Source organism: Ornithorhynchus anatinus, chromosome 8 (assembly GCF_004115215.2).
Source record: "Ornithorhynchus anatinus isolate Pmale09 chromosome 8, mOrnAna1.pri.v4, whole genome shotgun sequence".
In the NCBI taxonomy this organism is placed as follows: Eukaryota; Metazoa; Chordata; class Mammalia; order Monotremata; family Ornithorhynchidae; genus Ornithorhynchus; species Ornithorhynchus anatinus.
Genome location: NC_041735.1, coordinates 7,216,259 through 7,243,034, shown reverse-complemented (window position 1 = coordinate 7,243,034; position 26,776 = coordinate 7,216,259). Strand labels below are relative to the sequence as shown.

Genomic DNA, 26,776 nt, shown 5'->3' with positions numbered 1-26,776 from the left:
CAGGATCCATGCCAACTTTTCAGGCACTTAATGACCTTTGACTCTGGATGAAGGTGTCAGTCAAGCCAAGGATGATGGTAGAGGTGAATTCCGGAGACTAGTTGGGGGATTGACCCATTGGCGTAGTGTGCCGGAGCGTCTGGTTGCCCGGTGGTAGCCGCTGGGGCCTGCACCAGACCACCCAATCAACCACTCTGCTAAACGCTGTACTAATGCTGGAGCTAGGTTCAGTGAAAGAATGGTCTCAGCAGGTGCAGCTCTTAGCTTTCCTAGGAAATAATAATACTTATAATGATAAAAATTATGATAATTATAATGGTAATAATTGTGGTATTTGTTAAGCGTTTACCCTGTGCCAAGCACTGTACTAAGTGCTGGGGTAGATACAAGATAATCACGTCCCACATGTGAGCAGTCTAATTAGGAGAGAAAACAGGTATTTTACCCCTATGTTGCAGATGAGGGAACTGAGGCATAGAAAAGCGTCTTGGCCAAGGTCACAAAGCAGACTGGTGGCAGAGCCGGGATCAGAACCGAGGTCCTCTGACTCCCAGGCCTGTGCTATTTCCCAGCTCTTAGTACAGTGACTGGCACGTGGTAAGCTCTTAAATACCATAAATAATAATTATTATTTCCACCGGCCCGTGGAGCTGGTTTAGGTCATCCAACATTAAAGCTAGCGTGGCCTCAAACCTCACTGAAATGCTCTTCAGGTTTAAGCCTGGGGGCCTGGTGGAGAGAGCGCAGGCCTGAGAGACGGAGGACCTGGGTTCTAATCCGGGCTCTTTCACATGCCTGCTGTGTGACCTAGGTCAAGTCACTTGCTTTCTCTGTGCCTCAGTTTCCTCATCTGCGAAATGGAGATCGATATCTGTTCTCCCTCTTAGCTAGACCGTGTGTACAAATCGATAACCTTATATTTACCCCAGTGCTTAGAACAGTGCTTGGCCCAAAGTAAGTGCTTAACAAATATCATAATTATTATTATTATTACCTAGACTACGAGCCCCATGAGGGACAGGGACTGTGTCTGACCGGATTATCTCGTATTTACCCCAGTGCAAAGTATGGTGCTAGGCACTTAGTGATCCAAATACCAATGTGAGGGGAAGCAGCGTGGCTCAGTGGAAAGAGCCTGGGCTTCGGAGTCAGAGGTCACGGGTTCGACTCCCGGCTCTGCCACTTGTCAGCTGTGTGACTGTGGGCAAGTCACTTCACTTCTCTGTGCCTCAGTTCCCTCATCTGTAAAATGGGGTTTAACTGTGAGCCTCACGTGGGACCACCTGATTACCCTGTATCTACCCCGGCGCTTAGAACGGTGCTCTGCACAGAGTAAGCGCTTACCAAATACCAAATACCAACATTGATTAATGTTGTTCATGTTTTTATTATTATTATTATCCTTCTTCTTACCATCCTTATTCCCTTCTCCTTGCACTGCTTGCACTGTAATAGGTTAGCCCTGGTCATTGGTGGTCTCAAGTGCTTAGTAAGTGCTTTACCCACAGTAAGTGCTCAAAAATTGCACTCGAATGAATGATTGGTTTTCTATCTTGACTGTGAGACGAATGGGCCCAATTAAGTGAGAAATGAAATGGCTCCCAAACATTTCTAATGACCAATGAGCGGCCTCCAGTTTTCTGATTAGAGGGCAGTAAGAGATGCAGGTTTAGGAAGAGATGCTGACTGTTCTTTGCCCGGTCCATTGCAGAGTCACCGGGAGCAAAAAATCAACCAAAAGGACCAAATCCATCAACGGATCCCTTTATATCTTCAGAGGCCGAATCAACACAGAAGTGATGGAGGTAGAGAATGTGGAAGATGGCACAGGTAATCTCCTCAGGGTGGCCAGTTTTCCCCCACTTGCTGCCAACCGCTTGTCCTCTACCTCCCCGCCATACCTTCTCTGCCACCTTCTCCTTCGCCCGCCACGTGCTTCCTTAGAATTAAAACAACAACAGAGTGTTGGAGGAGAGGACTTTGATGGAATTCCAGGAGCGCAGGTGCAAAATTGGTTTCTCTTAATGCCTTCCTCCTGGAAAGGAACAAAGTTTCTAGGCTCGGAGACCAAGGCATGGAGTATCCCAGAAACGCTTTTCTCCGAAGGCTGGGGGAGACCTCACCGTTGGGGTGTGCGTGTTGCTCGAGTTCTACTGGCAGTCTTGAGTAGATCGCCTTTCGACTATCGGGTGTTTCGGAGGAGCCCCTCTTTTTTTTAAAAAATGGTATTTTTTAAGCGCTCACTGTGAGCCAGGCACTAAGTGCTGGGGTAGATACCGGGTAATCAGGTTGGGCACAGTCCATGTTCCACATACGGCTCACACCCTTAAACCCCATTTTACAGATGAGGGAACTGAGGCTCAGAGAAGTGAAGTGATTTGCCCAAGGTAGAGCCAGGATTAGAGCAGCTCAGGTTTCACCCTCAGAGGACCTGGTTTATTTTTCATCTTCTCCCATCTGATGGCTCCAAGCATGACCAGGCCTCCCCGTACTTCCACCCCCACAGCAACCAGGAAGGTCCTAGATCCTCCTTTCCTCACTCCCGGTCAGGACCCCTCTAGACTCTAAGTTCATTGTGGACAGGGAACTTGACTTCCAACTCTCTTGTATTATACTCTCCCAAGCACTTAGTACAATGCTCTACACAGGAAGTGCTCCATAAATACCATTGCTTGATTTCTTGACCCAATCAATCTATCCCCTTTAGACTGTAAGCTCACTGTGGGCAGGGAATGTCTGTTTATTGCTATATTGTACTCTCCCAAGAGCTTAGTACAGTGCCCTGCACACAGTAAGTGCTCAATAAATGCCACTAATTGATTTCTTGACCCATCCAACTCTTCTAGACTGTAAGCTCAGTGTGGGCTGGGAATGTCTGTTTTTTTGTGATATTATACTCTCCCAAGCACATAGTACAGGGTTCTATATGCAGTAAGCGCTCAAATAAATATGATTGAATGAACAAATGAATCATCTGTATTTACTGAGCTCTTACTGTGTGTAGAGTTCTGTACTAAACGCATGGGAGAGTACAACATAACAAATGCAACTGGCCACCACCATTTTATATCTGCTCTGTATTTTTGGATCATTCTACCATTCATTCGTTCAGTAGTATTTATTAAGCACTTGCTGCGTGCAGAGCACTGTACTAAGCACTTGGGAAAGTGCAACAATAAACAATGACATTCCCTGCCCACAAGGAGCTCATTATCACTTCCCCCTCGATTAAAATGACTAATTGAGAGTTTTTCTGTCGCCGACGTTCCTTTTCCCCACCTTTTGTCCAACGTTCCCCTCCGCTATTCTTTCCCTTTCCTTCGTCCCCACGGCTCATCGACTGTATTCTGCTTCGGGGTCCCCTTGCAGCGGATTACCACAGCAACGGGTACACGGTGACGAACGGCTGGAAGATCCACAACACGGCCAAAAACAAGTGGTTCGTCTGCATGGCCAAGACGGCAGAGGACAAACAGAAGTGGCTGGATGCGATTATCAAGGAGCGGGAGCAGAGGGAGAGTAAGTGACTGAAAAACTCTTCCTCAGGGCTCAGCCCCAGCTCCTTGCCACAGACCCTGTGCTAAACGCTGGAGCAGATACAGCACAACTAGGTTGGAACAGTTCCTGTCCCATGTCTCATGAGAAGCAGCGTGGCTCAGTGGAAAGAGGCTGGGAGTCAGAGGTCGTGGGTTCTAATCCCGGCTCTGCCACTTATCAGCTGTGTGACTTTGGGCAAGTCACCTAACTTCTCTGTGCCTCAGTTACCTCATCTGGAAAATGGGGATTAAGACTGTGAGCCCCACGTGGGACAATCTGATTACCTTGTATCTACCCGACGCTTAGACCAGTACGTGGCACATATAAACGTTTAACAAATACCAAAATTATTATTATGTGGGGCTCACCCTCTCGAGTAATATGAAAGCACAGTGGGAATTAAAGTACTTTAATAATAATAATAATAATAATGTTGGTATTTGTGAAGCGCTTACTATGTGCAGAGCACTGTTCTAAGCGCTGGGGTAGATACAGGGTAATCAGGTGGTCCCACGTGAGGCTCCCAGTCTTAATCTCCATTTTACAGATGAGGGAACTGAGGCACAGAGAAGTGAAGTGACTCGCCCACAGTCACACAGCTGACAAGTGGTAGATCTGGGATTCGAACCCATGACCTCTGACTCCCCAGCCCGGGCTCTTTCCACTGAGCCGCGCTGCTTCTAATACTAATTGTGAAGATGGTATTTGTTAAGCGCTTACTATGTGCCGAGCACTGCTCTTGGTTGGTAAACGAGGCACTTGGTTGGGTTTGTACCCCTTAATCCCTTGGATTCTCTTCCCCCTCCCCTAGGCCCAAAGCCCCCTTAAGCACTTTGATGCTTTGTTACACTCCCAGACCCTTAACACTTACGTGCATGTCCTCATGCTCCGCTGTTTCCCGGTCTGTTATTTATTTTAATGTTGGTCTCCCCCACTTCACTATAAGCTCCTTGGGGTCAAGGATCCTGTCTACCAACTCTGATGAATTGTACTCCCCTAATCATGGGGTAGGTGCTCTCCTTCGTATTTAAGGAAGCTTGGCTGTCTCCGTTGGGGTCTTTTACGTGTAAATAGAGATCTGGGGGCTTTGATCTACTCTAGCACTTAGTACAGTGCTGGCATTCATTTATTCAATAGCATTTATTGAGCGCTTACCGCCTGCAAAGCACTGTCCTAAGCACGTGGGAGAGTGGTGTGGCTTAGTAGCAAGAGCAGGGACCTGGGAGTCAGAGGACGTGGGTTCTAATCGCCGCTCTGCCGCTTGTCTGCTGGGTGACCTTGGGCAAGTCACCTAACTTCTCTGTGCCTCCGTTCCCTCTTCTGTAAAATGGGGATGAAGACTGTGAGCCCCACGTGAAACAACCCGATCACCTTGTATCCTCCCCAGCGCTTAGAACAGTGCTTTGCACATAGTAAGCACTTAACGAATACCAACATTATTATTGTCATTATTTGAGCACCCCGTGGGACAACTTGATTACCACTTATCTACCCCAGTGCGTGGCACATAGTAAGCGCTTAACAAGTACCGTCATTATTACTATTATTACTATGATATAATGACAGACACATTCCCTGCCCAGCACGACCTCACAGTCTAGTAAGCAAATAGCAGGAAAAAATACCTAAGAGAAGAGACTCACGTTCCAAGGAGAGGCAAGAGAGAAGATCAAATACCTGAACCAGCCTTTGGGGAAGTGTTAGTGCTTCGACTCCTTTAGGTGCCGAGGGAGTAGGTCAGGGAAGGACACAGTCCCTGCTCCCCAAGAGTTCACGGTATAGTAGGATGGATGAGGCGAGCAGCTCCGTAGCCCCATAAATATTTATAAATAGGTACAATATTTACAGTAGCCGCAGGGAGACGCCTGGGACGCTGGAGTGGCGGGGATCACAGGACATTTTGGGCCGCTTCCAGAGTCATCACGACCAGAGAGAACTCCACACAGTGATCTTAGAGAAGCAGCGTGGCTCAGTGGAAACAGCATGGGCTTGGGAGCCAGAGGTCTTGGGTTCGAATCCCCGCTCTGCCACTCGTCAGCTGTGTGGCTGTGGGCAAGTCACTTAACTTCTCTGGGCCTCAGTTACCTCATCTGTAAAATGGGGATGAAGACTGTGAGCCCCACGTGGGACAACCTGATTCCCCTATGTCTACCCCAGCGCTTAGAACAGTGCTCTGCACCTAGTAAGCGCTTAACAAATACCAACATTATTATTATTATCTTCCCCCCTAAGAACCTGTCCTGGGTCAAATCCCTTAACTTCTCTCTGTCTCAGTTTCTTTATCTGGAAAATGGGGATTCAATAGGATTCTCCCTCCGTATTAGACCGTGAGCCCCGTGTGGGACAGGGACTACGTCTGATCTGATTGTATTATCTGGGTCAGAGTCCCGGCTCTGCCACGTGCCTGCTGTGTGACCTTGGGCAAGTCACTTTACTTCTCTCTGCCTCAGTTACCTCATCTGGAAAATGGGGATTAAGACTGTGAGTCCCCCGTGGGATAGGGACTGGTCCAACCTGCTTTGCTTGTATCTATCACAGTGCTTAGTACGGTGCCTGGTACACAGTAAGCGCTTACCAAATACCATAATTATTATTATTATTATAATATCTACTCCAATGCCAAGGCCAGTGCTTGGCAAAGCGTTTAGCCAAAAGTATAATAATTATTCTTGCAGAAGCACAATTTAGTCAACTTCAGAGGTCCAGAGCCTTTGTGTTGAGAGGTAGGAAGCGGATAAAGGCAGCAGGGAGCGGGGAGAGGTTTCTGAAAGCAATCTGTCCGAACCAGGGTTTTCAGCAGGCACATGAGATGATGTGGAATGACATGTCCAACCCCGCCAGGGGATGGGAGAGCATTAGCCTGGCGGCTGCTTCAAACGCAACTCTCTCATTGATCTCAGCAGATCTTCCCGGCTTTCTCCTCTCATCGATTGACTAGAGTCTCATGTTTCTTGGGGAATAGTTGAGCAATTTCCTGGTAGTTTTTTTTTTTTTAAATACATCTACATCTACATCTACCTGGGTTCCATTTGTATGTCTCCATCTTGGACATAGTGTACACCAAATTCTATCAGGATCCCAGCTCCGGAAAATGCCCTTTGAGACCTTACAGGGTGTGAGCAGGTGAAGTGGTTTAAGTCGATGTGAAGGGCATTTAAACGAGACCGTCTTTTACCTCCAAGGCCCTGGAGGTTTCCGGTGTCACACCTCTTTGTCGCAAGTCCTCCTAGCAGCACTGTGACTCTTTGCAAGTCTTTGAACACAGTAAGTTCCCGGTAAATATGATTGATATATTGATTTTGGATTCCTTGTTCAGGCGAATTCAGTTCTGACCTGTTTCCTTCGCTGAGCCCCCTCTTCTGTCACGTTTTCAGAGGAACCCCTACCCTTGACTTGTAGTCAGAGTTGGGCAAAATCTGCCCCCATGCCAAAGGTTTCCACGCAGGTGGAAGCCGTGTGGCTTAGTGGAAAGAGCCCAAACGTCGGAGCGGAGGACCTGGGTTCCAATCCCGGTTTCTCCGCTTGGCTGCTGGGTGACCTTGGGCAAGTCACTTAATTTCTCTGTGCCTCAAGTTTCCTCAGCTGTAAAATGAGGATTCCGTACCGGCTCTCCCTCCTACTTACACTGTGAGCCCCATGTGGGATGGGGACTGTGCCCAACCTGACTAATTTGTATCTACCCCAGCGCTTAGAATAGTACTTGTTGCATCAATCAATCACTTGCATTTATTAAGCACTTATTCTGTGCAGAGCAGTGCGGTAAGCGCTTGGGCGAGCACAATACAACAGAATTAGCGGACACATTCCTTGCCCCCAGTGACCTTCCAGTCTGAGGGGGAGACACATTAATATGAATAAATAAGTCATTTATAATATATAATTTAAAGATATGTATGGAAGTGCTGTCAGGTTGAGGATGGGGCAAATATCAAATGTCCAAAGGTCACAGATCGAAGCGCATGGATGACACAGGAGGGAGAGCGAGCGGAGAAAAGAGGGCTTCCATCGGAGAAGGCCTCTTGGAGGAGATGTGACCTTAGGAATGCTTTATAGGTTGAAAGAGGGACATAAATGTTTAACAAATATCATTAAAAAAAGGTGGACATTGAAATTGTATATTATTATTTATTTTAACTATTCTATTTGTAAATCTTTTTATGCCTGCATCCCCTTTACAGCATCAGCTCCTTGCGGGCTTGGAGCCCACCAGGTCTTAGTACGCTTAGCACAGCGCATTGCACCCACTAGGTGCTCAATAAATATTACTACTACCAGCACCCGTATCCCCTCTTCTCTTTGCCAGCTTCTTTTCCTCCTATTCCTCCCAATAAAAAGCGTGGGCAGTACTGCAAGATGAGGCACAAGTTCAAAGGATTTAGTCCTAAAAGGGGTAGAGTTTCTGGTTGTTCACTTGAGTGAGTGAATTTCAAATGGGACCAAATAATAACAATAATAATGTTGGTATTTGTTAAGTGCTAACTATGTGCAAAGCACTGTTCTAAGCAATGGGGAGGATACAAGGTGATCAGGTTGTCCCACGTGGGGCTCACAGTCTTAATCCACATTTTACAGATGAGGGAACTGAGGCCCAGAGAAGTCAAGTGACTTGCCCAAAGTCACAGAGCTGACCCAGGTGGCAGAGCCGGGATTTGAACCCATGATCTCTGACTCCCCAGCCCGTGCTCTTTCCACTGAGCCACGCTGCTTCTCTAAAGGAAACCAAAGGAAACCTCCCTGGAGACGGGTGGTGACTTCTTCCTGCGGGCAGGGAATGTATCTGTTACTTTGTAATATTGTACTCTCCCAAGTGCTTAGCACAGTGCTCTGTGTACAGAAAGTGCTCAATAAATACTGATTGACACTCCTCTGGCAGCGACTCGGGGGGGATGTAGACCACACTTCTGTGAGCATGCCCCATCCCGATCTTAACCCCGTGGGGCGTTTGGCTTTGTTTTTCAGGTCTGAAGCTGGGGATGGAGAGGGATGCCTACGTCATGATTGCGGAGAAAGGGGAGAAACTCTATCATAAGATGATGAGCAAGAAAGTGAACCTCATCAAAGACAGGAGAAGGAAATTAAGCACGGTTCCCAAGTGCTTTTTGGGCAAGTAAGTGGCTCGGTCTCTTTGGAAATCCTCCTTGCTGTAAGTGAGTGGAGGGAGGTTTGTCCCAAGATCCACTGTGGTTCTCGATCAGTTTTGGTTTGATGAACTTTATTAAAAGGTTTTCCCCACCAGTAGGTGGGTAAAAGGTTCAAATTAATCATTTTTTTTCCATTTTTTTTTCCATTTCCCCTCTTGACTGTTAGCTCATTGTAGGGAGGGAACATGTCTTCCAACTCTGTTATATTGTACTCTCTCAAGCGCTTAGTGTGCTCTGCACCCAGAAAGCATTCGTAATTACCACTGATTGTTTAATTCAGTGCCCCAGAGACAACTGCCGGGAGAATATATATATATATATATTTAAAATTTATATATAAAATTTAGGGTATTTGTTAAGCACTTACACTTACTATTCAGTAAGCACTGGGGCAGATACAAGCTAATCACTTGTCCCTCATGGGACTCACAGTCTAAATTCCCATTTTACAGATGAGGTAACTGAAGCACAGAGACGTGAAGTGACGCCCAAGATCACACAGCACACGTGTGGTGGAGCTGCGTTTAGAACCCAGGTCCTTCTGATTCCAAGGCCCATGCTTTATCCATTAGGCCGCACTGCTTCTCTAGAATCATTCTAGAACAAATTTCTGATGACCCAACAACTACTACATTATGGTACTTGTTAAGCACTTACTATGTGCCAAGGACCGTTCTAAGGACTGAGATAGATATAAGGTAATCAGGTTGGACATAGTCCCTGTCCCACATGAGGCTCCCAGTCTAAGTATGAGTAGGATTTAATGGTCAACTAATGACCAAGAAAGGGCACTGAAGCCATTTAATTCATTTTTAACTCATCAGATGAAGTGCCTCTAAACCAATCGTCGACAGACCGAGCCAGGAATCAGTCCAGAGCAAGCTGGGCACAGCCTCTCCCTCCTCTTCTCCCAGGGGGTCAGAGGTGGAAGAAAAAAAGAGCCACCCCGCAAGTCTTCCAAAACTGGGCAGGGTTCTGCCTCCATGCAGATCAATTGATCAGTCAACTCTATTTACTGAGCCCTCATTGTGCTCAGTAAATTCCCTGCCCTCACTGAGCTTGCATTCTAGAGAGAGGCACGGGTTGTCCACATCAGTTCACTCCACCTAGATGTGGACAGGTTCCAAATGGCCAGACCACTTCCAGCTGGACCAGTCAACTCTATTGCAATGGATATGGCTCCACTCAGCCCGGCCCCACTCTGCCTAGGTGGAATCTCTTGCTCCAGTCCAGATCCTTCTGGAACAAGTAGTCCAGGGCCAGGTGGATGATTGATTTTTCAATGGCCAAATGATAATGTCGAGGCAATCGATAGCTCAAACTTCTGGACGGTTTGATTTTTGAACAGATTGCATTGCATCTGGTGGTCATCTTAATTGGCCGGGAGGGAGATCTTAACCCTAGAGTCTTTTAGGCCTAAGAGATGGCATCTCTGGACGCTCTTGAGAAGAGTTTGGAGAGGCAGTGGATGAACTGAGAGCAAGACTCAGCAACTTTTCTACATGGGAAAATATGTTTAAGGTTTATCACAGCTACTTTTTCCCCAGCGGTGGGATGAAACGGTTGGAGACAGTGGTTTTTGGATGGAGAAGTGGTGATGCAGAAATTGACTCCCCAAGGGTTGTTAAAACCAACCCTAAGTCACACAGCAGACAAGTGGGGGAACTGGGATTAGAACCTAGGTCCTTTTGACTCCCAGGCCCCTGCTCTATCCACTAGGCCATGCTCCTTCCTCCCTGTTTCCACATGACCTTATGAATGAACATTACCAGAGACACCCCACAAACTACACAGGGGAAACCCCATGCATCTCAGATAGACCCAGTTAAGGAACTACCTCCGTAATCATGATCAGCCTTATTTTTACAGCTTTTATTAAGAGCTCTTTGCTGTGGTTGATGAATTATAATCAGATTGGATTCCAACCTTTTTCCAGGCAGGGCTTATAATGAAGAGGTTGGGGGGTACAGACAGCTACCGCTATTGTTTAAGTGAGGAAACCAGGGCCCAGAGGGGTTAGATTCGCCCAAGTTCACGCAGCAGGTCAGTGGATGGAGCTGGGACTAGAGCCCTCATCTCCTGCCTCCTAGTCTCCTGCTCTGCTCTTTCCGTTCGGCTCCGCTACTTCCGCTGAAGGAGCCGAATTCACTGAATCACCTCTCCTCCTTGCGCAAAGTGAAGACGGGCCTTCCTCGAAACTCCTCAAGCCCGTTCCCAGGCATTGACTCACCAGCGGTTCCCTGGCCAGGGTCCAGTTGCTGAAAACACGAAGAAATTCTGGGTGTTTCTCATCTCAGGGGGACGAGATCGTCCACATGGAAATATTTCCCTGCTTTGCGGTGATCCCAATTTCACCGGGCTCGTAAAGGGACTTCCTGTTCCTTCTGAATGAAGCCAGACGGACCACGTCAGAGAGGAAGCACTCATCACGAGGGCCACCCTCAGAGCCAGACAGACACAGCATTGCCGAGCGTCGGGTTAGCACGACTTGGAATTCCCATTTAAGGCGGCTTGTGATCGGTCCCTCCTGGGACCAAGGGTGGTTGATGGATTCCAGACGTTGGCACACTTCGGTACGACATGTGGGCAGCTGGACATTAGGTCTCCTGTCCTTGGGCGTGGACCATCTGGTCTCCCACACAACTGTCTGCTGAATCTCTCTCCCTGCCTTTATGGATCTCTGGAAAAGCTGGGGGCATTGGGTGGGGAGATGGATGGGGAGGTGACGTGATTTCTTTCACGTTTTCCCGTCGTGTCCAGCGTCTGGGAGCTTCCCCGGGAATCGAATGTCTTTATTTTCCCTGTCTGGCCCAGTTCAGTCCAAAACACAAACACTACTTTCAGATGAGTCGGACTCTGCTCAGTGCAAAAAGCCTGAAGATAACTATCGAAGCCTGACCTGGAGGTGGGAATTCTGGTCTCGATAAGCAGAATAAATAAAAGCAGCCAGCTTTTGTAGAACCCAGATTTCTTGTACCCTGTCCCGCTTTGAAGTATTTATTTTTGCCCCGTCATCTGAAAATAACACATTTTTGGGGTGAGCCTTGGTGAAGCCAGCAGTCGGGCCGTGCCCCATCAACCCCTGGCCTTAGGTTTGGTGATGCCCAGCTCTTTTCCCAACAGACATTGCTTCTGCCCCCTCCTCCAAAGCAACCTGCTCAGGGGGCAGCCAATTCCCCTGACTTGGTTCAGGCAGTGCCTTTCTTTTAAATTAAACCAAGAGCCGGTGCTGGATCCTGAAAGCGATCCACCAAATTCATATTTCCAAGTCTCCTTCCCCTTTAGTCAATCGATCGTACTTACTGAGCACTTACTGGGTGTAGAACACTGTACTAAGCGCTTGGGTAAGTATAGTATAAGGAAGCTGGTAGACATGATCCCGGCCCACAAGGAGCTCAATTAAGGACCACCAGCAGCCTATTTCACATACCGATTCCCAGTGCAGAGAGTAATTATGGTAGTGTTTGCTGAGCGTCCACCTGTTGGGATACTCTGTACTAGGCACTTGAGAGGGGATGGAATAACAAAATGACACGTCCCCTGCCCAGAAGGAGCAGATAGAGAGCATCTAACTCATTTCTGGGAATCATCAATTTTTTATTCCCTGTGTTTCAGTAAGGATGCAGGGGTGAGTATTTAACTGTGAGCCTCACGTGGGACAACCTGATTACCCTGTATCTACCCCAGCGCCTAGAACAGTCCTCTGCACATAGTAAGCGCTTAACAAATACCAACATTATTATTATTACTGGATCTTTTAACTTGGATATATGGACTTCCCTTAGCTGCTTTTTTTCTTTTCTTGTCTGGTGTTAAATGCTTACTACGTGCCAGGCACTGTACTAAGCTCTGGTGTAGATCCAAGCTAAAGAGGGTGGTCACATTCCATGTCCCACGTGGAGTTCACCGTCTCAATCCCCATTTTACAGATGAGGTAACTGAGACAGAAGTTAAGTGACTTCCTCAAAGTCCCAAATCAGATAGGTGGCAGAGTTGGGATTAGAACCCAGGCCCTTCTGACTCCCAGGCCCATGCTCCATCTATTAGGCCGTGCTGCTTCCCAGGTGCCCGATACAGTGTTCTTCACGTGGTAGGTGCTTAATAAATACTGTTGAATGTTTGTGGAAATGATGCTAAGGAGGAGGAGTGACAGAAAGGAGCGGAAAACCCAAACCTTCATTACATTCTTTTCTCGACAAAGTCCCCAAGTCCTCATAGCGCATTCCTAGCACATGGTAATGGCTACCAGGTAGAAGTTGGTGCTCTTTAGTCAGGTAACCAGAACAGTGCTCAGAAGCAGTGCTCAGTAAAAATGCTCCGGGGACAGAACCCCCTTGACAGGTTGCAGGTGCTTTTTGATCTGCTGCTTTGGAAGCGACTTGAATTGCAAGCTCCTCGTAGGCAGGGATCGTGTCTATCAGCTCTTATTTTATTGAGCTCTCTGAGGTGCTTAGGATGTGCTCCACACATAGCAAATGCTCAATAAGTACCATTGGTTGATTGATTGATTGATTACTGGTTTCTCCGATTCCCTCCCACAGTGAGTTTGTAGCCTGGCTCATCGAGATCGGGGAGATCAGCAAAACAGAGGAAGGGGTCAACTTGGGACAAGCCCTGCTGGAAAATGGGATCATCCACCATGGTGAGTTCTCGCTTATGAGACGATTTTCATTTTCCTGCTCCGAAGCCTTAGATCTGTGAGCCCCTCCAGACTTTAAGCTTGTCGTAGGCAGGAAACGTGTCTGTCGACTCTGTTCTATTGTACTCTCCCAAGGACTTAGTACAGTTCTCTGAACACAGTAAACCCTCAATAAGTGCAGTTGATTGATTGATCGACTGACCTGCTTTCCCACACCCCCGAGAGCCGGGGACAGAGAGAGAAAACAGCAGAACCAGCGATAAGGGTGACCAGTCACCTGGGGTTCAGCTGATCTGAACTAGGTCTGATATGGATTTGGCATGTTTAGAACTGGCTTTTTCATTTTAAGTGCCCAGTCGCCACCACGCTTACTGCTGAGTTCCACGATTTGGCAGCAGGGCTTGTGCTCAGAGGGACCAGGGTGGCGGTGGACATGGAGGAAGTAGAGAGCCAGGGTAACCCGAACGTCCCCCGCCACAGATTTGAGCGGATTTGACGAGAATGGGGCGGACTTCCGCCAAATGAATCTGCGAAACCGCATCACGTCACTCCTCACACCTCTGTGATGTGTGACTTCCCATGCATCTCAGGAAGGGAATTTTTCTTCAGAATGGTATCTCCGGGCACCCCATTCGGGGCGATGGCCCCCAGCCCGACGGAGCCTCTCTGTCCAATACTCTCCCAAGTGCTTAGTTCAGTGTTCCGCACACGGTAAGCACTCAATAAATACGATCGACTGACTGACTGGTCTCATATCCACAGATCGGCTTAACCTAGGGTCTCCCGGTCCCCCTTCCTGTCCCTTGCTCCTCCTGCTCCGGTCAAGATCAGGTTTCCCTGCTGCCTCTGCTATAGCTCCGCACTGGCCCAGCCACTTCCTCTTTACCGACAACAGCCATTTTGCGACTGCCCTCCAGGCCACCACTGCCAACTCTCGGCACCAGACTTCCTCCACCACCATCTGGGCTGCCGCCCCACGGTCACTGTGCTGTATTCCCCAACTGCCCTGTGTCGCTGGTGGGTTTCTGTGATGTCCGAATTTGTCCCCAGTGACGCAGCTATGGATCGCTCTGCTCACACATTCATTATAATATATCATGAGAAGCGGTGTGGCCTAGTGGTTTCTAATAATAATATATAGTGAGAAGCAGCATGGCTCGGTGGTTTCTAACAATAATATCATGAGAAACAATGTGGCCTACAGGTTTATAAAAATATATAATGAAAAGCCGCGTGGTCTAGTGATTAGAGCACAGGCCTGGGAGTCAGAAGAACCTGGGTTCTGATTCTGGCTCTGCCACTTATCTGCTTCAAAAAGTCACTTTACTACTCTGTGCCTCAGTTAGGTCATCTGTAAAATGGGGACTAAGACCATGAGCCCCACAGTGTTCAACCTGATTACTTTCAACCTGATCACATTGTATCTACCCCGGAACTTAGAACGGTACTCGACACACAGTAAGCGCTTAGCAAATACCAAAAAATGAAATGAAATAAGGGATGGGTCTGTCTTTAGCTACGTGCTCATCCTCCACCTTTCCAGTCGATCCTCCTAGAGGCCTCCCGCGTGGAATAATACGAGCAGTTGTTAATGAGCTGCCTGGAGTTGAGCTGGCCGGGATTAACCCAGGGCCTGTCCTCCTCCTTCATTTTCCCGTACCTGCCCACCGGGAGGAAGCAGCCCCAGTCCCCGAGTTTCCTGTTGCGTCCCCAGCAGGTGCCCCATTTCCTAGACACCAGCTGGTGGCGACTGGAAACTCAAAACAAAGAAACCAGGCCAAGTTCCCCGTCCATTAAGCGGAATCTAAGCTGGCACTGGTCTGTCCGCTTCGCCCGGCAATCTCTCTCTCCGAATCCAATTTCAAGGGGGAGTTATTTGATTACATTAGCACTGCCTTTCTCTGTTAGAGCTTACAAGTGCTGTTGCCAGATGATTATAACAGCATTAGGAAATGGAAACCCTTTATCTTCTGTTCATTAAAGCACAGGATAACCCTTCTGACTGGAGTGCGGATGTCAGCAGCAAAACTCTGCCAGAGGCTTTCATCTGTCCCAGGCCCACACTGTCACGCACTTCCTCCGTCTTTACCCCAGGATATGTAGGCTTCCACATAGGAGCCTACGCGTGCTGGCCTTGTCTTTGTGTACAGATCCACACACAGCCTTCCGTTTGGGTATTTTCTTCTGTGCCTTCATGTTGCCCTGGACTTATTAAAAAGTCAGTGGGAACTCTGTTATATTGTACTCTCCCTCACCCTTAATAAAGTGCTCTGCACACAGAAAGAGCTCAATTGTTTGATTTAAAAATTTTCTTTATAGTATTTGTTAAGCACTTACTATGTGCTAGGCACGGTTCTAAATATTGGGTTAGATACAAGCTTAACAGGTTGGAAACAGTCCCTCTCCCCCCGGGGGCTAACAGTCTTAATCCCCATTTTACAGAGGAGGTAACTGAGGCACAGAGAATTAAAGTGACTTGTCGAAGATCTCACAGCAGACAAGGGGCAGAGCTAGCATTAGGACCCAGGTCCTTCTGACTCCCAGGCCCGTGCTCTATCCATTAGGCCACGCTGTTTCTTGATTGATTGATTGGCAGATTTCTCCAAGGGTGATTCTCCAAGAGCTTATATACACCCTCGGGCGACCCGTCGGCAAACAGACAACGGGGATTAGCCCGTTATGGGTAGCGAAAGTGTCTGCTCATTCTGTTGTACTCTCCCAAGCACTTAGTAGAGTGCTCTGCACGTAGTAAGCGCTCAGTAAATACGATTGATTGCACTGAAGACCTGGGTGATGTAGGCAGAGAGGGACTCAACTTCAGTAGGACTCTGGAACTGAAGACAGGACTGAAATGGTGTGAGGCAGTCTGTACTGGGTGAGAAGAGCCCTTTGGAAGAAGTGGCGTTGGATCTTCCAACCAGTTCTTTGTTCAGGGAAGAAGAGAAATGTCGGCATCCTTATCCGGCAAGAAAGAAAAAGCCTTAATGGAGACTGACTTGAGGCAACTCAGCTTATCTTTGCCTGCCTTTGGATAAGGTTACTAGCAGGGGGAGAAAAGTGCTGATTTCTTAACTTGTCTGATGTCAGTCTCCATAGGATGCAGAAACATATTGGTGTCAGATGGAATGCAAAGGTGGGAAGCTTCCAAATTTTTAGATTTGTGCTTGTCTCTGGAATTTCTTTTTCTTCCAAGGAGCTTTGGCTTCTGGTTATCGGCCTAGAGGTCAAGTTGGGCCAGCAGAAGGGGGACCAGGGAAGAGAAGAGAGAGACAGAGAGCGAGTGAGCGAACACTCCCTGGTTATTTTCTGGTTTTAGCCCGGTTAAAAAGTGTGTGATACAAAGCTCCCACAGCAGATTGTTTTGTGCTGTACTAAGCACTTGGTAGAGAATGCACAGTTAGTACTCAATAAATACCATTAGCCGATTGAGCGCATCAGATTTCATAGGCATGATCCCTTCCCTCAAGGAGCTGACAGTTCTGGGTAGCATTTAAATCATCCCAGACACGTGGGGTCACCGCAGGTTTTAATAATCTTCGGAGAGGGCGATTTCCCCCAGCCTTCTGCCGTTCTTTGCTTTAGCATTTCTTAGTGTCAAGATGTTCCCTTATAGTTAACTAAATCCTTAAGCCTGACACATGTTCTGTCTTTGGTGAGAGGGAGAGTAGCTTGTTAACATCCTGTTTATAATCCCCTTTTCTATCAATTTGCCTTAAGGTAATTGTCATCTGGGTGTCAATGTTTTTGAGTCTCTCCTCACAGGTCCCAGTCCCCTGAATCTCGAGTTATTTTCTTTGTTCAGCCATTGATTAGTTAAGTGACCATTCAGGGATGGGGGAAAAAGCCAAATTAGGGCTTGATGAAGAACTGTGATGACTTTGGTAACTGACCTATCAATTTCAAAGGCAAGAGTAGTCTGGAGGCAGAGAAATGGTTGGGGAAGATTTGGGCATTTGAGTGCCAAAGCCTCTCAGTGGGATTATATCTGTGATTATCCCCTCGAAGGCTCAGGCCCTATCCTTTCAGGTATCTCCAACCTCCAGGAAGGGGACTGGGCCTTCCCAGCACAGAGGGATTTCATGTGCTGTCCCTTTTTAGTCAGTCATATTTATTGAGCGCTTACTGTGTGCAGAGCACTGTACCAAGCGCTTAGGAAAGTACAGTATAACAGACACATTCCCTTTCCACAAAGAGTTTACAGTCTAGAAGGGGAGACAGACATTAATATAAATAAATTACAGATATGGACAGAAGTGCTCTGGGGCTGGGAGGGGGGATGAATAAAGGGAGCGAATCAGGGTAGAGGAAAGGAGGTGTGCCCTCAATAAGCCTTAGAAGTGGGGGAGAGTCGTTGGCGGATATGGGGATGCAGGGCGTTCCAGGCTGGAGGCAGGACATGGGTGAGAGGTCGGCGGCGAGACGGACGAGATTGGGTACTGTGAAAAGGTTAACATTAGAGGAGCAAAATGTGTGGGCGGGGTTGTGTAAGAGAGTAGTGAGGTAGAAGGGGGCAAGGTGATCGATTCTTTAAAGCCAATGTTAAAGCCAGTTGTTTAAAGCCAGCCAGAGGGAACTGAGGCCCAAAGAAGAGAAGTGACTTCCCCAAGGTCACACAGCAGACAAGCGGTGGAGCCGGGATTAGAACCCAGGTTCTGCCGAGTCCCAGGCCTGGGCTCTATCCATGCTGTTTCGTGATCATTTGTGTTCTCTGCATTCAGTTTCAGATAAACACCAGTTTAAGAACGAGCAAGTGATGTACAGGTTCCGGTATGATGACGGGACGTACAAACCGCGCAGCGAGTTGGAGGACATCATGTCCAAGGTATGTCATCTTCTCTCCTGAGCGGACATTTCCCCCCTTCCCTGTGTGATGGGCTAATGGGGAGCTGGGGAATGCTTCCCCAAGACGATCTCCCAAGTGGCTTCCTCTAAGTTGCACCCGAGTGAACAACCCCAGTCCAGAGCACACTGTTTATTGCTCTGCTGTTAACACAGAAGTGCTCTGCCTCCTAAACCTTCCCCAGTAGGTTTCCTAAACTAGACCTATCTGAGATCATTCATTCAGTCGTATTTATTGAGCACTTACTATGTGCAAAGCACTGTACTAAGATCTTGGGAGAGTACAAAGATCCCTGGGGTTTCCCCCAGGTATTTTGTGGGGGTGTCTCTGGGTGTCAGTGTTTTGAATTTTTCCTCACACATCCCAGTTCCCGAGTAGTTTGTGGGGTGTCTCTGGCAGTGCTCTTTCAGAGGGACATGTGGAAACAGATGGGAAGCAGAGTGTCTAGTGGATAGAGCCTGGGCCCGAGAGTAGGAAGGACCTGGATCTAATCCTGGCTCCGCCATCTGTAAACTGTGTGATCTTGGGCAAGTCATTTAACTTCTCTATGCCTCATTTGTAAAATGGGATTAAGGCTGTGAGTCAGAGGTCATAGGTTCTAATCCGGGCTATTCCACTTATCAGCTGTGTGACTTTGGGCAAGTCACTTCACTTCTCTGTGCCTCAGTTACCTCATCTGTAAAATGGGGATTAAGACTGTGAGCCCCACGTGGCACAACCTGATTAGCTTCTATGTACCCCAGCGCTTCAAACAGTGCTTGGCACATAGTAAACGCTTAGCAAATAACATTATTAGTATTATTCCAAGTGGGACAGGGACGGTGTTCAACCTGATTAGCTTGTATCTACCCCATTGCTTAGTACGGTGCCTGGCATGTAGTAAGTGCTTAGTGAATACCATTAAAAAAAAAGAAAAAAAAACATTGTGGCGGGCAATGGCCCATGCTTGAGCCCCATGTCTCTGGGCCTGCAGAAATATAATAGTTGCTGGCCAGATTTCAGAGTGGCAGCATTGACTGGGCTGGGCTGTCTATCCCTTCCTTGAGAATCAGTGTGGCATAGTGGATAGAGCACGGGCCTGGAAGTCAGAAAGACCTGGGTTCTAATTCTGGCTCTGCCACTTTTCTGCTGTGTGACCTTGGGCAACTCACTTTATTTCTCTGGGCCTCAGTTACCTCATCTGGAAAGTGAAGATTAAGGCTGTGGGTTCTATATGGGACAGGGATTATGTCCAACCCAATTACCTTGTATCTACCCCAGGACTAGTACAGTGTCTGGCACATAGAAAGCGCTTAATAAATGCCACAGTCATCATCAGCATCATCACTGCTCCTCATACAGGGTGTCCAGATTCTAACTTCTCAGTCTTCATTTCTCTGATGGCCAAACAGCTGGAACTGTTTAAGGTGTTCACTTGAGAGGTCACTCATAGACACTACTCATCAGGGAGCACTGATCAACCATAAAGGGAGCGTGAACTGAATGATGCCAGTTCACTTTTTTTTTTTAATTCCAAAGAATGTATCCATGGGGGGAAAAGCATTTATCAGAACAATTCCAGACGGCTGCTTTGTGGATAAGTGACCCAGGTCTGTGATTTAGGGTCGTTCCACTTATGTCCATATCCTTAATTCTGCTGTTTCCCCCCACCTGTAATTTATTTTTTTGTCTCTCTCCCCTATTAGACTGTAAGCTCCTTACGGGCAGAGGTCGAGCCTGTCAACTCTGTTGTATTGCACTCTCCCAACCGTTGAGTACAGTGCTCTGCACACAGTAAGTGCTCAATAAGTGCCATTGATCTACCGACTCTCTAGCCTGAAAGCTCACTGAGGGCAAGGAATATGTCTACCAACTCGGTTGTATTCTCCCAAATGTTTACTACAGTGTTCTGCACACAGCAAGCACTCAATAAGTATCGCTGGTTGATCGATAGCCACAGCTTTGTCACAGCCCTTTTCCATTTCTCTCTCCTTAGGGCGTGAGACTTTACTGCCGGCTACACAGCCTTTTCACTCCAGTCATCAAGTAAGTCGGGCTTGACTCTGATGGTTTTCTGGGCCGAGAGGGTACCCTTCTCCTTGACCTCTGCCCTTTCCTCCTTAAATGTCTGTGGTCAGTGTGGTTAGTGCTGCTGAATTTATCCTCCCTCGGGGGATCCCTCCCCGTCTGGTGGCCAAGGGCCAGCTCTTTGGGCGTGAGGGACCTTTGGGTGCTCCCTAAAGGTCAGAAACAGCCTGGTCTAGTAGACAAAGCATGGGTCTGGAAGTCAGAAGGACCTGGGTTCTAATCTCGGCACTGTAGTTTGTCTGCTATATGGTCTCAGCATTTAGAACAGTGCTTCACGCATAGTAAGCTCTTAAAAAAATGCTATTATTATTATTAGTGTCCTGCTGTGACAGGTGGGACCCCGCATTAAGTTCAGGCTGTTCCGGGAATCAACTCACCCCATAGGATTCAAAAGCAGTGTTGCCTAGTGAAAGTAGCACAGGCCTGGGAGTCAGAAGGACCTGGGTTCAAATCCCAGCTCCTCCACTTATCTGCTGTGTGACGTTGGGCAAGCCACTTCACTTCTCTGGGCCTCAGTTATGTATGTACACCAAGAAAGGAGATGATTCAGAGTTCCTCAAGGTGTTCCAGTGACTTCTCCACTGTGGCAGCTGGGAAGTCATTCCTGAGGTCTAATCTAGCCTGGAAGCTTATTGTGGGCAGGAAATGTGTCTATTTATTGTTGTATCGTACTCTCCCAAATGCTTAATATAGTGCTCTGCACACAATAAGCCCTCAATAAATATGATTGAATGAATGATTGAATGACTCATCTATGGTCAAATATGATTGACTACATCTCCCATGCTGAAATCATTTCATTTGGGGACTCCTACCCAGAAAAGAATACCAATCACTAGTTCCTTTGATGTCTACAAGCTTGAAGACAGATAAGACCTTTTTGTTAAGTGCTTTCTATGTGTCAGGTACTTTACTAAGCGCTGGAGTAGATGCAAGCTAATCAAATTGGACACAGTCCATGTCCCACATAGGACTCACAGTCTTAATCCCCATTTTACAGATGAGGTAACTTCACAGAGAAGTGAAGTGACTCACCCAAGGTCACACAGCAGATAAGTGGCAGAGCCGGGATTAGAACCCAGGTCCTTCTGACTCCCAGGTCTGTGCTCTGTCCACCCAGGTCATGCTGCTTCTAAAGGGACTTAGGTCAGAACTTTGGCAGAAAATTCTGCTCTCGGCTTCCAGAGACCAGTTCCCACTGCCCTGGGATCCCAAATGCTGTGTATCTATCTCACTGCCCCCCTTTCACCCGCTGCTCATAAGAGTTTGGGAAGAGGGTCGGCTGCCCTCCCATTTGTCATGGCCATTTGGTGGGGGATAAATATCTCGACGGCAGCTGGGAAAGGAAACACAAATGTGGGTGGTTAGGACACCAGGATTCTATTTGTGTATATCAGAGAAGTTGTTATGTAAGAGATGCGTTTTGATTTAAAACCCTGCACCCTCTTTTAGTTTGGGTTTTTCAAATGGCCAGATCTCATTCGCTATGAAGGTGCTATTTTTTAATATGAAATCGATCAGGTGTGTTGAGGAGGACCCAACCTGAGGCTAGCAGGAGTCCTCTGAGCAGCGGAGATGATAAACCCACTCACTCTGCAATAATGCACACTGCGTTCTGGCCAGGTTTGGGGTCAGGACCCCCAGGCCTTCCCAAGCTCCCACCCCTGACTCCCTCCCCAGTGGCAGAACTGAAACAGGCAAGCCTGGCTCAACTCCCTTCCTCCCCTGCCTTCTTTCCCGCGCACCCGGAACCTCGAGTTCTCTCTCTTCTCTCCCTTGCCGACTCTCTCCTCTCTTTCTTCTCTCACTCCCTCTCTCCCTTCTCCTCTCTCTCCCTCTCCTTCCCCCTTCTCTCCTTTCTTTCCCTCTCCTCTCTTCTCTTCTCTTTTTCCTCTCTCTCCTCTCCTCTCTTTTTCTTTCTCTCTCCCCTCTACCCCCACCCCTAGGACAGCAGGGTCTGTCTTGACCAAGCTGCAGGCGAGAAACCCCTGCCCTAGGAAGGACACAGGCCCTGGATGAACAAGTGGCCCAGAGGGAGAGTGGAGAAATCTCTAGTTCCCTGTGGGCAAATAGAAAAATCTCTCTAGTTCTGTTGCCTGTTTCCTAGCTGGGGAGTCCCCCTGCAGCTGACTTGGGGGCTTCATGGGCAGCTGAGTGCAAAGCCCTTGTGTAGCTCGGAGGGTGGTCCATGCTCAGCTAGGTGGGTGGATGGAGGTTCCCTGTGCATCTGGGTGTGAAGACCCTCTGCGGCTGGTTGGGGGGCTCCCTGTGTGGGGGATCCCTGTGCAACTGGGTGGGAGCAGTAGAGAATGACCTCTGGGGAGCATCATGGGTGGGGCTTTCCAGGGCAGCCTCCATCTCTTCTTCCTCGATCCTCAGGGCAATCCTGTTCAGAAACTTTAGCCCGGGAGGAGCTACGGCAACTTAATTTATAAAATAAGATTTAGATGCTGTAAGAGCTTAAATGTAGGAAGTAGCTTGGCCTAGAGGTGAAACCCTCGGCCTGGCAGCCAGGGAACCAGGATTTGAATCCTGACTCTGCCGCTTGCCTGTTGGGTGATCTTGAACAAGTCACTTAATCATTCAATGCTATTTATTAAGTGATTGCTCCGTGCAGAACACTAAGTGCTTGGGAGAGTACAGGACAACTCCCTCTCCTTTCTGGGTCACCCTCGCACTTGTATTTGTACCCTTTATTCACCCCACTCTCAGCTCCACAGCATTTGTGTATGTCCAAATTTATTTTAATGTCTGTCTCCCCCTCTAGGATATAAGCTCCTTGCGCCCCCATTGCTTAGTGCAGTGCTTGGAACGTAGAAAGCTCTCGACAAATTCCACAGCGGTTATTCTTATATTATTGACGGAATCTGAATGAATGAGAAGCAGCATGGCCTAGTGGATAGAGCACAGGTCTGGGCGTCAGAAGGACCCGGGTCCTAATCTGGGCTCTGCCACTTGTCTGCTGTGTGACCTTGGATAAGTCACTTCACTTCCCTGTGCCTCGGTTCCCTCAAGTGTAAAATGGGGAGCCCCATGTGGGACAGGGACTGTGTCCAACCTGATTAACTAGTATTTATCCTAGCGCTTAGAAGAGTGCCTGGCCCATAATCAGCGCTTGGGAAGAGTATGGCACAACAGAACTAGCAGACGTGAGAAGCAGCGTAGCTTAGTGGATAGATCCCAGGTCGGGGGTGGTCAGAAGGACCTGGGTTCTAATCCCAGCTTTGTCACTTGTCTCCTGTGTTACCTTGGGGAAGTCGTTTCTCCGGGCCTCAGTTACCTAATCTGTAGTAATGGAGTAGTAATGGTTAATCTCTGTGTAACCAACCAGGATAGACGTTGGTCAGTCAGTCAGTTGTATTTATTGAGCACTTACTGGGTGCAGAGTACTAAGCACTTGGGAGAGTACGCTATAACAATGAACAGACATATTCCTGGCCCACAGCGAGCTTACAGTCTAGCGGGTGATGGACATATGTGGGTAGGGAGCGTGTCTTCTTCATTCTGTCTTTCCCAAGCACCTACTACAGTCCATTGCAACTAGTGGACACTGGATAAATGCCATTAGTAGTACTTCTTTGGCTTTCCCAGTCTCACGTGCTAGAGCCAACACCCTTTTTATTCATTCTTTAACACAGAGACCGAGACTACCACCTGAAGACTTACAAGTCGGTGATTCCTGGAAGCAAACTGGTCGACTGGCTGATCATTCAGGTGGGTCTGACCTGACAAGCGACTGATTTTTCTCGCTTCTCTGGAGGTGTTTGATCCGAGGGCCGCGTCGCCTCGCTGGCCCGCGTTCCAACCCTGTAGCGGAGAAGCAGGATGACTTGTGAATAGAAAGCGGGCCTGGGAGTCAGAGGACAGGTTCTAACTCGGCTCTGCTGTATGACCTTGGGTGGGCAAGTCACTTCACTTCTCTGTGCTTCAGTTACCTCATCTGAAAAATAGAGATTAAATCTTAATCTCTCCTACCTAGACTGTGAGCCCTATGCGGGACAGAAACTGTGTCCCAACCGATAACCTTGTATCTACTCCAGCGCTTAGAATGATGCTTGGTATGTCCTAAGTGCTTAACAAATACCATAATTATTATTGTTATTAGAGAGCGGTGATAGTGATGTCCCATCCAAACACCATCCGGTCAGTTTCCAAACACAATCCTAGGGCACAGCTGCTGTGGCACGTTTTTTTGGTTTTTTTTTTTGAGTGATTTATTTTTAGAGAAGAACATTTTCGACCAATTTTACCTCCCATCCACTTCCAGCCACCCGCTGTTTCACTCGAGTGCACTTTCAGATGGTCTTGATTCCAAGCACACCTGCTTCTCTCCGGGCTCATCAAGGGCAGCACGCGTTGCTCAAGTTAAACACCATGTGTCTTCAGAGACTGAGGCTTGCTGGAAAAAGAAAAGGGCAAGGGGGAAGATATCTGTCTTCAAAAAGGAGCATTGACAAATGGGAAATCTGAGGGGCCAGTGTATAGTAGTAATAGTATTGAGCGCCTATTGTGTGCAGCCACTGTACTGAACGCTGGGAGAGAATACACGGGTGGGAATTAGTCAACCATATTTATTGAGCACTTACTGGGGCATGGCACTAAGTGCTTGGGAGAGTACAATATAACAGACACATTCCCTGCCCACAGTGAGCTTACAGTCTAGAGGGGGAGGCAGACATTCATATAAATAAAATGACAGATATGTCCGTAAGTGCTGTGGGGCTGGGAGGGGGGATGAGTAAAGGGAGCGGGTCACGGTGACGCAGAAGAGGGGGGGAGAAGAGGAAAAGAGGGCTTAGTCGGAATTGTGCCTTCAATATAAGGCTTCGAAGTTGGGGAGAGTCATTGTCGGATGCAAAGAGGGATGGCAATCCAGGCTAGAGGCAGGATGTGGGTGAGAGGTCAGTGGTGAGATAGACAAGATTGAGGTACAAGTGAGAAAGTTAGCAGTAGAGGAGCGAAGCGTGAGGGCAGGGTTGTAGTAGGAGAGTATCGAGGTGAGGTAGGAGGAGGCAAGGTGATTCAGTGCTTTAAAGCCGACGGTAAGGAGTTTTTGTTTGATGCGGAGGTGGATGGGCAACCACTGGAGGTTCTTGAGGACTGAGATGCGGTGCTCACGGTTTGCAGCCGCTGTACTAAGGGCTGGGAGACAACATATGGTCTCTGTCTCTCAGGGGTGTTCACAAGTCTTGGAAGCTGACCGTAGCAGGTGCTAGCCTCCACTTCTGTTGAGTAGCTCTTGAGGCTGATGCACCAGCCCAGCTCTTGCCTTCATTGTTCCAAAGGGACAGACTGAGCAGCTTCGACAAGGGCCCTGGCCGAATCGGAGTTGGCAGCTTATTGCGGGAACACAGTCCAGGTGCCCTTACCCCGCGGCAAGGTGCCAGTTAGCCTTAGCAAGAGAGATAGTCGAATTGGGGTCTTCCCCGCTGCCGTAGGTCCTGGACAAGGGAATTCCGGCTTTTAATTGGAGCCGAGCCGAGAGACTGGGTTTTGATCTCCTCTATCTCACCGCCAGCCTCTCGCCCACGTCCTGCCTCTGGCCCTCCCTCCTCATATCCGACAGACAATTACTCTCCCCACGTTCAAAGCCTTATTGAAGCTCCAAGAGGCCTTCCCTAAGTCCTCCTTTCCTTTTTTCTCACCCCCTTCTGTGTTACCCTGATTTGCTCCCTTTATTCATTCCCCCTCCCAGCCCCACAGAACTTATGTTCATTTCTGTCATTTATTATTCCTATAAATGTCTGTCTCCCTTTCTAGACCGTTAGCTCACTGGGGGCAGGGAAAGTGTCTGTTAGATTGTACTCTCCCAAGTGCTTAGTATAGTGCAGAGCTCTGCACACAAGAAGTGTTCAATTAATACAATTGACTGACTGAGTGGCCACTTTCCAGGCAGCTGGAAATGAGGAGGCCAGTTGTGGTGAGGGTGGGGAGAGGTGTCGGGGGTGTTTGAGTACCCTCTAGGCATTTATCCTCCTGCAGCACCTGACCGAGTTCCAAACAGACTCCGGGCTTTTGCTGCCTTTTCAGAGGTTGGAGCATTTGGGTTTTGTCATCTTTGTGTAAAAGCAGCCCTGGAGCAGGAAAGCCAAGAAGGAAAAACCTACAAACATTCCAGTGTTTATTTAATTAAAAGGCATCGCTCCCATGTTGATTCTCCAGACATATTTGTATAGCTGACAAGTCCAGAGAAATAGGAAAAAAAACCCCCCAAAATATTCCCTCAGTCATTCTGAACATCACCTAGGCTTGGGCTTCCGCAACAGGGCAGGAGTTACTGCAAACACAACTCAGCTCACAACTTTCTGGATCCATGTAATACTTCTACTACTAGTAATACTAACATAACATATATTTACATAATTCATTATAAATTATTCATATTAATATCTGTCCCCCCGCCCCGACTGTAAGCTCATTATGGGCAGGGAACTTGTCTGCTAATTCCGTTGTACTGTACTCTCCCAAGCACTTACCACAGTGCTCTGCACGTAGGAAATGCTCAATAAATACCATTAATTGATTGATACTACTACTAGATACAGCGTGGCT

The 26,776-nt window shown here is 48.0% G+C and overlaps 1 protein-coding gene across 1 annotated transcript in view; it reads left to right on the top strand.

Annotated features, from left to right (window-relative positions):
• Positions 1-26,776, top strand: part of PREX1 (phosphatidylinositol-3,4,5-trisphosphate dependent Rac exchange factor 1) — a gene marked incomplete at its 5' end in the record, with an annotated part of 189,410 nt that overhangs the window by 121,483 nt on the left and 41,151 nt on the right. The window contains 7 exons of the mRNA XM_039912880.1: positions 1,712-1,830; positions 3,370-3,519; positions 8,497-8,644; positions 13,220-13,320; positions 18,036-18,139; positions 20,133-20,182; positions 23,863-23,938. Of these exons, the coding sequence (XP_039768814.1) occupies positions 1,712-1,830; positions 3,370-3,519; positions 8,497-8,644; positions 13,220-13,320; positions 18,036-18,139; positions 20,133-20,182; positions 23,863-23,938 (748 nt within the window). The remainder of the gene's footprint in view (positions 1-1,711; positions 1,831-3,369; positions 3,520-8,496; positions 8,645-13,219; positions 13,321-18,035; positions 18,140-20,132; positions 20,183-23,862; positions 23,939-26,776) is intronic.